The sequence below is a fragment of the Hylaeus anthracinus genome, unplaced genomic scaffold (assembly GCF_026225885.1).
Source record: "Hylaeus anthracinus isolate JK02 unplaced genomic scaffold, UHH_iyHylAnth1.0_haploid 11981, whole genome shotgun sequence".
NCBI classification, from domain to species: Eukaryota; Metazoa; Arthropoda; class Insecta; order Hymenoptera; family Colletidae; genus Hylaeus; species Hylaeus anthracinus.
In genome coordinates, this window is record NW_026534329.1 from 8,720,877 (window position 1) to 8,733,806 (window position 12,930).

Here is a 12,930-nt window from a genome sequence, read left to right on the forward strand (position 1 = left end):
TCGTATTAAACATTGTATATGTGCAAAAAATGAAAAATTCATGTTTTTTTTTTATCATAACATGAACTTTTTGAATATAGGAACAATTATCTGTTTATTGTTGGTATAAAGTGTTTACAACTAAAAACTTTTTAATTTTGATATTTCACCTGGATAAGATTTATGTATTTTTCAAATTCTTCACTGTATCCAAAATACTACAGAGCAAAGGCAAATCTTTGCTATCATCGCTTTCCTGTAGTCTTAGACTTTGCGCAAGTAAAAATTTGCTAGGAGCCTGTTTCGATAAGTTACATTCTAAAATGCAAACATTTTTCCAAATTTATTTTTCTTTGGCTGTTAAATGTATTTTGTATTATACATTAAGTATATATTTTGAATACCTGACGTAAATACAGTAGAGCTATATTTGTAACCCATCCAATCTATATATTCTCTGATGAGTTCGTTTAAAAGTATAACATCTTGATACGGCTTAGGAAGTTTCACTTTATTTCCTTTGTTCGAACCATCTAATAGTTCTATGACTTGCGTACACATCGCAGCTTTTATTCTCCCCAATTCTCCATTGACTTTAAGCGATTCTCTTACAGCTGTAGTGTTAAATTTATTAATTTAAAAATGTTTCATCAGATTATACAACGCAACAACAAATGGTCATACGTAACATTTACTGTTATTAATACATAGTTTGTAATTCTTTTCCTTTTGTATGATTTTCCATCTTTAAAAGTTGTATTTTAATTGATAGTAACTGCAGAAACGTATATGTGAGACCAACGTTTATGTCAAATAATGAAAATTAATATTTACTTCGTATGATGTGACTTCTGTTACTATCGGTACAAAAATTACACGTAATATTTTTTTGTTAATTACTAATTAAATTTAATTTTGTTTTCACATAACTAATTGTGAAATTATAATAGAACTTACATTAATTACAATATTCATTAATGTATCGAGTAGAATTCGTTGATTTTTAAATTATTTATGACAAATGTAAATGTTAATAATTTGTTATAACAATGCAATCATGTAGATATAATATCGAATAAAATTGTTAATATTTGAAGAAATTTAGAAATAGTATACAAGCACAAATACGTAACAGAAATTTATACGATAAAATTAATAAAACATCATTCTATGCTATAATTTCTTACTTAAAACTATAAACGTAATATACGATTCAATTAATAGATACCATTGATTAAATCCTTTTCTGTTGCCATGTTTATCTTCAGATTTATAGGCGACAACACAAATTAAAGAAAAAAAGAAGTTACACAAAAGCTACATAAATATTAGTTAATAGTATTTTAAATTTTTTTAAAGTTGTATTGGGGATATACAGGGTGTCCCAAAAATGTTGGAGATCCTTGAAAAGGGTGGTTCGGGGGTTGATTTGAAACAACTTTTTCCTTTGGGAAAATGTTGTCCGCGGCTTCGTTGAGAAGATATTAACGGAAAACTCCGACCAATCAGAGCGCGAGTATGCCGGTGGAGCGTAGGCTACGCGCGCTCTGATTGGTCGGGGTAGCGTAGGGTATGCACTCTGATTGGTCGGTGTTTTCTGATAATATCTCCTAAACAAAGCCACGGACAACATTTTCGCTAAGGAAAAAGTTGTTTCAAATACCCCCCGAACCACCCTCTTCAAGGACCTCCAACATTTTTGGGACACCCTGTATAGGTTTTGATGGGTTTTCATGTATCTACACCAATTCATACATATACATATTATTTATCAATGTACAACTCGATATAACTATGTCTGACTATGGGGTAAATCGAAACAATGTAAACGTACTCGATGTCAGCTGAATCAACTCAAACGTACTTGAAAATACAACGATACTCATATACAACTCTCGTAAAGCATTGTATATAAACCGACATTTCTTTATCTGATCGATTTATAGGTTAAAATATTCTAGATATCATTTTCTTGAGTCGTACACGATACATAAAATTAAATCGAAATTAAAATACTAAAAATAATTTAACGCTTTGTAAACTAGTAAATCATTAATTATAATTAATATATATATATATAATATATATCGCTTAGAAAAGAAGCAGTAGAATACGAGCAATTTATTAAAATCAATGTCATTGACAAATATCGAACAGTTACTCGTCAACGAAGACACAGGTTGTTTGTATTTGCAGAAATTGTATGCGAATCTCGAATCGAACACATGGGGCTCCGTTATTATTTTGTCACTCGAAGCATTTAATTCTACAGATAATTTTCGTGAAATAGTATAATAATGACGTGGTCTGTAATTTGATGGATACGATGTTAGTTTTTGCTAGTAAATTTCCGAACGAACCTAAAATTAGGGGCCGCGTGGCCTATTTTATCCCCTTTCTGCTTCCCAGTTTCTCTACCGTTGCCTATACTTGTCCTTGCTAGAGTAACGTCTTTCTGCTAGTTTGACGTTCATTAGATAAGCAAGTTTGTTTCGTGTACGAGTTCGGTTTATTTTCGCCTATCAAATTACTCGACGTCACCGTTTATTTTTTCATCTGTATGCCTTGCGTACGCTCTCATCTTTTCAAATTTTCCATGAGTAAGTTGTTTATTGATTTCGATACGATACTTTATAACGTGCGTTAATAGCCTCGATTGCTAATACACGAAAATTAGTATAAGACGAATTTATTTCCAAGTTTCTTACGATTTATTTTCTGCCGATTAATCGTATAACATTAATTAGTTCTATATTAATAAATTTTACGATTTCTTTAAATTTGTCTTTTCTACATCAAAAATGAAATTTATATTCTTTTGTTTGATTGAACTTTGACACTTTTTATCAGCAACCTATCAATTTCTATAGAAAATATCAGATAATCTTCCTTTTAATTAAAAGTATTATCTAACTATCATTGGAGATATGTTTAAACTTTTTCAATAAATATCATTTATAGAAGAAAATATATTGAAGGACAATGGTTCATATATGCGTATTTATATTACAGATGTTTCTATAGTCTTCCCGCAGCTGTTGGTAATGCAAATACCCTTCTTTAATTTGAAGTTTACAAGATGGTGTTTGTCTTCGAGCTCGAATTTTAGCTGAGAGTAGAAATGTGAAGAATGATAGGATATTTGCAAGCATTATATAGCATTCAATCTAATATCTTCTATGAATAAGTATGAAACAAAACAGCTATTAATCAAAAAATTGTCAATGTTGTACATGTAATTTTGTATTCGCAGTTATTGAAAACCATCTACTCTAATATTACAGAATAAGACGAAATTGATTTAGCTTGGTGGTGATGCGGGGATGTGGATCTGTTTTGATCCTATAGGAAGCCGAGTAGGCTGGCGTGCTTCTATTTTATTCTTTGTATTCTTTTATTGGACATCTTTTGGTATTGATGCCAGCTTAACGAATGCAGCTGCATCTAATGTTCCTCGTAACACTGTTACATCGGAAGTGACGCTACCGATTTCAACGCATCATGAAGACGACGAATGTAGGAATGTGACCACTGATACAAGAACGGGTATGTTTCGTTGTACAATAATTACAAAGTACTTTTTAATTAATATGTCTTAAACATATGTTATTAATGATACTTTTTTGTATAGATATTTTCTTTTTAATGATTGATTTATTATTAAAAATTTTGATTATTATTGCACTGTTAATCAATGTTTTTATTATAATTAGTGCTACCCAATATATATATAAAGATATTTTGCAGCTACTGGTTGCCAACCCTATCAAGGAATTTCTGTGAATCACATCTACTTTCAACTAGCAAATGCCTTCTTTCTATTGTCACACCTTGCACCAAGTGGCATACACGGTGTACTCTATTTAAGGTGCACTCTACTCGTGGGCTGTGCCTTTCTTGCTTTGTGGGGCTGGACAATAGCTTGCTGGCTGGACGCTGCTCTCTGGAATGCTCTGTTTGTTGCCATCAACTTCGTCCATGTATGCACGCTTCTTTACAAGCTCAGGCCTAACAAGTTTTCAAGGGAAGTTGAAGAGGTAAGCTAAGAGAAGAATGAAAAAATAAATTATTCTCTGACTCGATGTCACAGAATATTGTTTGTACATATATATACATATGATCAATGAACTATGGATTATTGTTTATATATGTATTCATATGTGGTTAAGCAATATTGATCTGAAAATAAAGGTACCTTTATAATAATTTATAAACAAGGATTACTATGATTTAAATTAATTTTGATATACACTTTATATATTTTGACTAATTCTAAAATGACCCAAATCTGTGGTGTTCAATATTTAATTTAATATTATTCGTAACATGATTATAAGACATCTTCGGTCATGTATTATCATATTTATTTGCACAGTATATAATAAAAACTAGTTTTTGTATTATATTTACAAATAAACGTTATAGAAATATCATAAAAGATCAGAAATATATTAAACAGACAATATGCTAATTAATATAATGAATGACATTTTAAAATATAAATACGTAATTCTACGTATCGAGAGGTTCATTTATTTAAAAGAAGTTGTATTATATTTCTACTTTTTAAAATTTTATTTGTAGTATGGTATAGTGTATTTTGAGTAGTATAATAGTACTGTCTTAGATCGTATGGATAGTTATATTAGAAATTTAGCAACTACTGTAAATTGCTTGTGTTTGGCTACTGCATCTGCATTACGCTGATACTTTTTATATAGTGTCCTTTCATTTGCATCTTTACATGTGTAATTTCAACAATTTCTTTATTACATTCGTTAAAAAATTCGTATGATGCTTTTACTATTAGCAAAAGTTTAAAACTATTATCATTTTTGTAATTGGTAAAATATTTAAATTTAATTTTTATATTCAACTAATCAAGAGTATAGAAAAAAAGTGATTTTACGTTAACTTGAATTATTTTAATATAAATTTAAAATATAAATTTTGGCTAAAATTACAAAGCAATGTGCAAAATATTTGTTTTTAATGTTTCCCTTTTTTGTATATTATACTTTTATATCTCATTTTCATTCATTTTCCTACAGGTATATATAGCAGTGTTCCAGCCATTAAGAGTATCGCGTCATCAGTTCAAAAAAGTATTAAATTGTATGAAGGTTATACGACAGTTGAAGTATCAAGAAGTTTATGCACAAGAGAAAGTGACCAAAGTTGATTCATTATCTTTGGTACTTTCTGGAAAGTAAGTTTTTAATGTGAAAATAGGGATGAACTCTTATTTATAAAAAGTACTTTCTCGAGTTAGGATTGTCAAGAAGATATTTAACTGCAAGTCGATAAAAAAATAAGAAGTTATTATTATTTTGTTACTATAAATTCCTTTGATGTACAGCTATAAAGAACTACATCTCTGCAAGCATTTATAAATATATGTTCATGTTTATTGTTTATCTTATTTTTAACCATATTTTCTATTGGTATGGTGTAATACACTATTTAGTAAAACTCGACTAAGTATTTTAGAATCATTCTGTACAATAGATATTATTGTCAAGTTATTCAAAGCATTGTATGAATTTTTCAGATTAGTAGTATCACAAAATGGAAGAGCATTGCACATTGTCTTCCCACATCAGTTCCTGGATTCTCCAGAATGGTTTGGTGTTTCCACGGACGAGTACTTTCAGGTTCGTATGGACTTTCTATAATTCTGTATATTTCTTGAACATGTATCTGTATAACAATAATGGTCAAAATTATTAAAGTTGCATCTTGTTATTATATTCATATTTTAATATAACATTCCGATAGAACTTATAATTTGTAGTGTTACATATAAAATTTACTAGTATTGTTTACTTTCGAACAGAAAACCGTTACTACTATTGGAATAGTAATAATAATAATCTTGATATATGTTGAATTTTTAAAGCCATAATTGTGTAAAATATAATTTTTATGTGTTAAAAAACGATGTATTTGTGTAGGTATCAATAACAGCTATGGAGGAGTCAAGGATATTATTATGGCATAGAGACAAGTTAAAGTTAAGCATAATTAATGATCAATTTCTGCAGGCAGTGTTTGATCATATTTTGGGAAGGGATGTAGTTAAAAAATTGATGCAGGTATGTAGATTCTTAAATTACAACATTCTATGTCATCATAACGAATTTTTTTTTTAGTTTGATTAAGAAATGAATAAGCATTTTTGTACGAATTATACAATCTTAGGTCAGTGAAACAATGGCTGTTAGTAGTCATCAACAACAAAATGGACAAGTAATTGGTTTGAGTGGTATCGGAGCCTTAGAAAATGATCCTGACACCAAACTTTTCGTTGTGAAAAAGACTGGCGACAGTCAAGGTATTACTGCTCTCATCAGTCGTCAACTTCAAGGTAAGTACATTTTAGTTAATAATTTGTTTGTAACGAAGGATGGAAAGTTCAGGGGAATCCTATATATTTATTGTTAATATTTTTAACTTAAAGGAACTCTGTTTAAAATATGTGTAAATATTTAGTTGAATGTTCTTTATGATAATATATCTTTTTAACATATTATTGCACACGATATATAAGTTGAAGTAGGCTTTTTAATTAATACTTTCTGTCGAGACAACAAAATTTGTTATACATAATTTTAATGATTTTAAAGGGCGAATATGTTGCAAGAGATGGTTTCTTCTAATGTAATTCTTTCCTTTTTCTCTTTAAACACATATATTGTACATTGTCATGAAAATCAACTGGAATTTATATGATAGCTGTTATAAATATTTAAGTAAAAATTATTCCCCAGATATTGTTTGCATGGCAATTATTGCATGTGCTTGCAAATTAGTAATGTTACTAAGCATACAAATTTATAACTTTATTACTACATTCACTCTTTGTAATTGTGCATCAATTTTGATTTTGCTTTGGATAGAAGAAAGAATGCCGCTGCTGTACACGAGTCAGGAAGTGCTGAACAACACTTTGCATCATATCAATCACCTACGTACACTTCCCTTAGATCCTGTGCAACACAACAATGTTCAGTCTTCCTTATAATATCCCCGTGTCACAGGCCGTGCACTTACCTTAGCACAAATTTGTACGTGATATGTATGTATTATGTTTCTACAATGGATATCCATATGTTATACAAATATCATTGGGTAACTTCATTTGTTATTTTCTTCTGGTTATTGTATTCAGGTGAGTTATTTTTGTACCTATGTACTTTTGTTTTATAGTTTATGCATTTTAACAGTACCAGAGATTCTACTAAATTGTTACTATCAGACTTTGTAAAGCGAAAGAATTCAGTAAAAGTTTCGATAGTGGTGTGTAATGCAAAACTGGGACATTTTTAATCTGTAGTAAAATTCTTTACTACATAATACAGTATAATTTTCTATAATTACAGTAGAATTTTCTATATAATTAAATTTTCTTAAGTGTTATTTAAATCCTAATTCACTGTTGAACACGTTAAACGCCACCCCGGTCCCTAATTAATTTATATAGACGACATTAGTTTTTGTTTGGTCAATAATTTAAGGAATGAATATAATATTTAAAAACATTAATGTAATTTATTAAAACAAGGTACACAAAGGTGAGGATTTTTTGCGCATTGATTACAAAAGGTTGTAACCTTTTGCGTTATATTTTTGTGACTATATTTGCTCCCAATATTCACGAATTTTGATAATAGCACTCGGCACAGTATCTCCTAGCTTTATGCGCACTACCTTCTTTTCTTTGTTACTTGATATCTGTTTATACTCTGGCTCACCCTAGTATAAACTGTGCTCTGAACGTAACGGGACGTAAAACCGGCGTGAGATTTAACGTGTTAAATAATAGTAATAGTAATGTTAATTATTAACAGTTGTTAAATACAAAATTAATAAAGGAAAAGTAATTTCAGTAAAGTAAATTACAATTTCTGATAGTAACATGTTATTTTTATCTATATTTATCTTTATTTTCTTTCGTTGGTTATTGTTATTTTTAATTGAGGTTTTAGTTTTTCTTTTATTTAAAATCCGTTCAATCGTATTTAGGAAAGGTACATTGTTACAGTTGTATATAAAAACGGTTTACAGATTGCAGATGTATTTTTATTTCAATTACTTTGATGTGTATCGGTCGAAATAAATAAAAAATCTTTTACATTGTTACGTTACAGCAGCAGGAGATCCAAATGCATGGAGATTGGGAAGAATTGAAGAGACTGATCACGAAACACCTGTTTAATGAAATGATTGTTAGATGAATATCATCCTCGGCAGTCAATATAAAGTAACATCGGTCTTTTTACATAACTCGAAATAACGATGAAATGTATTCGACATCACCGAAAACATGGCATGGTATGCTATGTGTGGAACAATTAAACATTCTCTTGCCAATTACTAATTTTTCCCACAACTAGTCAAGTATTATTAATAATGGAAGAAAATAAAAAACATTTCATCGTTTATAGCATAATGGTTCCATCCTAGTTTATAAAATGATATATGACTAAAATATTACTTTATGCTTCCAATGTACTGTTAAATACCACCAAAACTGATTTAAGAGTGGCAGTTTCTAATTTACACTGATTTTCCTCTTAACATGCATATGTTCAATACAGAACAAACAAGACTTTACATGTGTAACAGAATGGAAGTTGTTCAATCGCAGCGGCGTAACTTCTTCACCGAAAGATCTGTGATTTACTGGAAGTGTATGGTAGAGAGAAAGATAGGGAGGCCTAAATACCTGATTGTTTCCCATACCCAGATATAGTGCCTTTTTACTTGCATTTCATTTATTCATTTTTTAAGAAAGATATATATACAATATTATTGTATACTAATTTACATATTCATTCAATATCTTTTAAGAAAGTTGCTGTTGGAAACTCATATATCCTAGTAAGCTAAACGATGACATTTTTTGTCTTTCCTAGCATGGGACCATTTTGAACTGGTCTTTACTTCAAAAGAGTGTGGCAGAAACATCATTCACCAAGCATGAGCATGTTGGTTACTGTCATCAGTGGTATTTTCTTTATCCTTTATCCTTATAAATTTCATTGTTTTGTATTCATCATTTAATTAAGAGTTGATATAATATTCAATAGAATCCACGCATTTAAACAAGTTACGATTGCGCACTGAAATGTATAAAATGACACGGAAAACTTTATTTTTGTATCGGAGATTTTGATTATAGATCAGTTTATTCGATAAGGTAAACATTGTGAAATCGAGATTTTGGCAAATGGCTTTCGTGTACGCTATTTTAATGTGTGCATCAGGTTGTTTTTGTTAAATGTTTCACTTAATCAGTTAATGAGTGGTTTTTCTTATGGAGTTATCCTTGTTTGCTGAGCTGCATTTTTAATTCTAGGTAAATCTTATCGTGGTCATTGAATTTCATCTTATGATTATTTTACTCAGTTTTGTTTATGTAAGAAGCTCTTGATGATACATGATGTCTCTGACTCACTGGCAGTTTCCGCCGGCAACTAGTTGTTTCCGCCATCGAAACTATTCTGAAATAGTTTCGAAGGATTATCGCGCGAATCATAATATTTCATAATACCATTAGATAATGGCGTTCAGAATAGAGAACGAAACAGGAAGTTACGCCAAAAAGCGCTGGATGATAATAAAATTGCAACGTAAGCTACATTGATGAAATATTTATATTGATATACATTGCTGATAGAGAAATAAAAATGCATATAACTTTTAATGGTAAAATGATCGGAAATCGTTACAATAATGATAATATAATCACGATTATTGTTACTTTGTTTGAAAAACCAATATTAGTATTGCTTATAATTTACTTACCACTGAAAATTTTCATTAGAACGAATTATTATTATAATAATAAGCGATACAAGCAAAGAAAATTCAATGCGCACAGAGAGACAAATGTTTCATTATGTACTTATGTGCAATGTTTGTAGCACAGTTTTTAATTTGCTTTTTTTAAAAAAAAAAAACAATTCGAAAATTCCTTTGAACGAAAATAGTGAAAGTATTACGTACTGAAATTTAAAATAAAAATCTCAGGTTTCGATGATTGGATACAGTTTTAGGAAAAAAAAATAAAAAAAACAAAGAATCTCTTTGAAGACAGTTTGGTATAGTCTTTAGTAAAATGCATTAAAACATTTTAAATATTACTAATTATCAAATTCATGCCCAGTTAAGGTTGTAATACATACTATTAAGACTTTTTATATGTAAAATTATAGTTCTGAGCATATTCTATTTTAAATATTATGTATCATTTAAAAATTGAATAATTATCCTATCATGTGTGCAAAGTACATGTCGAATATTGATTTATTTCTTATAATTAGATATTTGACCGTATAAGTATATAGTCAAAGAGTTAGACTGTTTTTCTATACAGTACTAAATTGAAAAAAGATGAGAGCTATGTGATTTAATTTTACTCTAATACTATTCACGCATGTATGAGAAGTGTAAATGGTTTGTTCAATGAATGTAAAACTATTTGTTACTCAACTTTGTTGTTTATTGTTTCTCATTGTTATGATTATATGTGGTATCTTCTTAGTATGCAGATAGGTAATACAAAGAGATACAAATGAAGTGGAAACAAATCTAAATCACATTGAATACAATAACGAAAAATTTAATGATGAAAGGAATAAAGAAAGTTAGTTTTAGAAAAAAAAATAACACAAATTACTCCTTATATCTGCATCCTTTTCCTTGTTACCTACGAAGGTTTAGTCTAATTAATTTATTTTATTTTATTACATTGTAGATATCTTTTAAATACAAAGACTTGGTTTTTTAACTTACTATCGATGGAACGTGTACTGTTACATATTGTATAACAACTGTTAATTTATACAAACTTTTATGTACAAGTTATTTAAATGAAAATAAATTCCTTGTACGAAAAATTGAGAAAGTGGAGAAAAAGACAAAGTAATTTTGCCCTTTACAAGTCAAACATCAACTATTTATTTTTTGTTTCTTAAATTCAAACGTTTTGTTTTGTATACTTATATCTATGTTTATAAATAGCATATAATACATAATTGTATAGTATGTATAAAAATAGAAATGCAATAATGAGTTATAAAAATCATTTCTTTCTATATTTTTTGTATGTCGCTGACAATTAAATTATATAAGCCTAAAATTAAACGGTTTTGAATTCTCAGAACCGTTTTATTCGAGCTCCTTTAATACTAATATCAATTAATTAATATTAATAATGTAATACTAATTAGTAGGTATACAGGGTGTCCCAGAATTAGTATAGAAAAAATGATGAATGGTGCTTTGTTTTTAAATTATTAATGAAAAACGAAGCAACGTCCGACATTTTTGCAAAGGAAATTGTGGTTCAGAATAGTCTCAGCTACCTCCCATTTCGTGGTACACAATTGTGCCATCCCTGCGCGTTCAGTGAACGTCGTTCACACGCTGAGTCACCATTGCTACGCGTTGTGGGAATCCATAGTCGGTGAAGAGATACTTTTTGGCAGGGCTGGATGTAACACGAGGCATCAACATATCCTTATTATAAATACAACAGTGTTAAATAACCAGGATATTGAATTTCCAATGACATTGAATCAAATAAAAAAATTTGAACATCTCAACATCTCCATCAAGGTCGATATGACTCACTGATAAGAAGATGAAGAGGCATATCAGTTTGTTGTATTTAGAAGGAGTAAATTGAGTAAACAAATTGTCAAAAATACTTTTGTAATAGGTATGTACATAATACATTGTTTTTAAATATGTTATGTGAGAAAAATTATGTTTCTTATTAAAGATGCTTGCACTACTTTAGTTCGAGGAAGAAGCTGGAAGCTCACACCGTGGATTGTGAAGAGATGAATGATTTCGCAATCGTATTGCCAAATGATGACAGCAAGTGGCGCAGCTTCAGCAACTGCAACAGGAAAAAGGGTTCCATTTATCGTGTACGCAGATCTGGAATTCATCTTGGAGAAAATGAATACTGATCGAGAAGCGTCAAGATACACATACCAGCATCATAGAGTATTTAGTGTGGGACATTATGTGCACATCGTGTAAAGTCCATTTTATCGATCAATGTATCCATGGAAAATTTATCAACTGAACAATTGCAAAATTTTAATACTGCTGCACACTGTCATACATGCGAAACACTGTTTGCACAAGATAACAAGTGGGTACGCGATCATTTTCATTTGACCGATCAACTTATCTGGTTACAATCCACATTGTATTATCAAGGAGATAGCCACAGCATTCGAGGGTGTTGTCACTGTATTGCCTATAACAAACGAAAACTACATTTCATTTATAAAATACATTGAAAACATGGATGAAGAATCCAACTCTCGCAACTGCATAAAAATGGTATTCATCGATTCGTTAAAATTTTAAATACAAGTCTTGAGAAATTGGCATCTTTTCTTAGTAAAGGTAAACTTCAAATTACACGGTCAGAGTTTCAAGAATTATCTGTGAAACATTTTGATTTGTCATTCAGTTGTACATCTGTAACTCAGAAATTCAATTGTTCGTGAAAGTGGCGTTTTGCATCTTTAGATTACAATTCATAATGTGTGTTTTGACATTTGCAGAATTAGTTTTTACTGTCTCTACACTCAATGGTAATAATAAATTACTTTCTACTGGCGCAACAAATATTAATCATCGCACTCCAATTTATACGTAATTTATATTAATCACGGTTTATTTTACGTTTTATATTAATTACACATTATTTTATATTTTATATTTACACGTTATATATCTTATAACCATCGCCTTATTTTATATACTTAATCATGATTTATTCTTTCTTTTGTTTTTGTTAATCACGCTTAGTTTAATGTATCAGTTTATATGAAAAATAGTTAATAAGAAAAAATATATACTTATAAATATAAGTTTTGGATCAGTGCCTCCGCACCGTATCTCCTTTCCCATTTTGTTACT

General features: G+C 29.6%; 2 protein-coding genes across 6 annotated transcripts; one reads left to right on the forward strand and one right to left on the reverse strand.

The window, feature by feature from the left end:
* Nucleotides 1-9: 9 nt before the first annotated feature.
* On the reverse strand, nucleotides 10-1,473 carry LOC128885690 (centrosomal protein 20). Its single transcript, XM_054139873.1, has 3 exons — nucleotides 1,208-1,473; nucleotides 384-593; nucleotides 10-297 (listed from the first exon to the last, which is right to left on the reverse strand). The coding sequence occupies exons 1-3, from the start codon at nucleotides 1,233-1,235 to the stop codon at nucleotides 161-163; spliced, it is 375 nt and encodes a 124-aa protein (XP_053995848.1). The 5' UTR covers nucleotides 1,236-1,473; the 3' UTR covers nucleotides 10-160.
* An 875-nt stretch (nucleotides 1,474-2,348) lies between these two features.
* LOC128885673 (popeye domain-containing protein 3-like) lies at nucleotides 2,349-12,627 on the forward strand. Of its 5 annotated transcripts, none has more exons than XM_054139847.1 (11): nucleotides 2,350-2,579; nucleotides 2,992-3,166; nucleotides 3,264-3,525; nucleotides 3,727-4,016; nucleotides 5,031-5,188; nucleotides 5,531-5,633; nucleotides 5,934-6,074; nucleotides 6,181-6,346; nucleotides 6,879-7,150; nucleotides 8,130-11,707; nucleotides 11,771-12,627. In XM_054139847.1, exons 3-9 carry the CDS (start codon nucleotides 3,303-3,305, stop codon nucleotides 7,001-7,003), a joined length of 1,206 nt encoding a protein of 401 aa, XP_053995822.1. In that variant the 5' UTR covers nucleotides 2,350-2,579; nucleotides 2,992-3,166; nucleotides 3,264-3,302; the 3' UTR covers nucleotides 7,004-7,150; nucleotides 8,130-11,707; nucleotides 11,771-12,627. The 5 variants fall into 5 exon arrangements, with proteins under 5 accessions (XP_053995825.1, XP_053995822.1, XP_053995821.1 ...); XM_054139846.1 differs by having other exon boundaries at nucleotides 11,789-12,627; XM_054139848.1 differs by having other exon boundaries at nucleotides 8,133-11,707; nucleotides 11,789-12,627.
* Nucleotides 12,628-12,930: the final 303 nt, after the last annotated feature.

Coding starts and splice junctions, on each gene's coding strand:
- LOC128885690 (XM_054139873.1), bottom strand. CDS start 1,235: ATGGCAACAGAAAAGGATTTAATCAATG. Junction 594..1,207: donor AGAAAAGGATTTAATCAATG/GTATCTATTAAT, acceptor TTAACACTACAG/CTGTAAGAGAATCGCTTAAA. Junction 298..383: donor CTCTACTGTATTTACGTCAG/GTATTCAAAATA, acceptor TTTGCATTTTAG/AATGTAACTTATCGAAACAG.
- LOC128885673 (XM_054139847.1), top strand. CDS start 3,303: ATGTGGATCTGTTTTGATCCTATAGGAAGCCGAGTAGGCTGGCGTGCT. Junction 5,634..5,933: donor CCACGGACGAGTACTTTCAG/GTTCGTATGGAC, acceptor GTATTTGTGTAG/GTATCAATAACAGCTATGGA. Junction 6,075..6,180: donor TAGTTAAAAAATTGATGCAG/GTATGTAGATTC, acceptor ATACAATCTTAG/GTCAGTGAAACAATGGCTGT.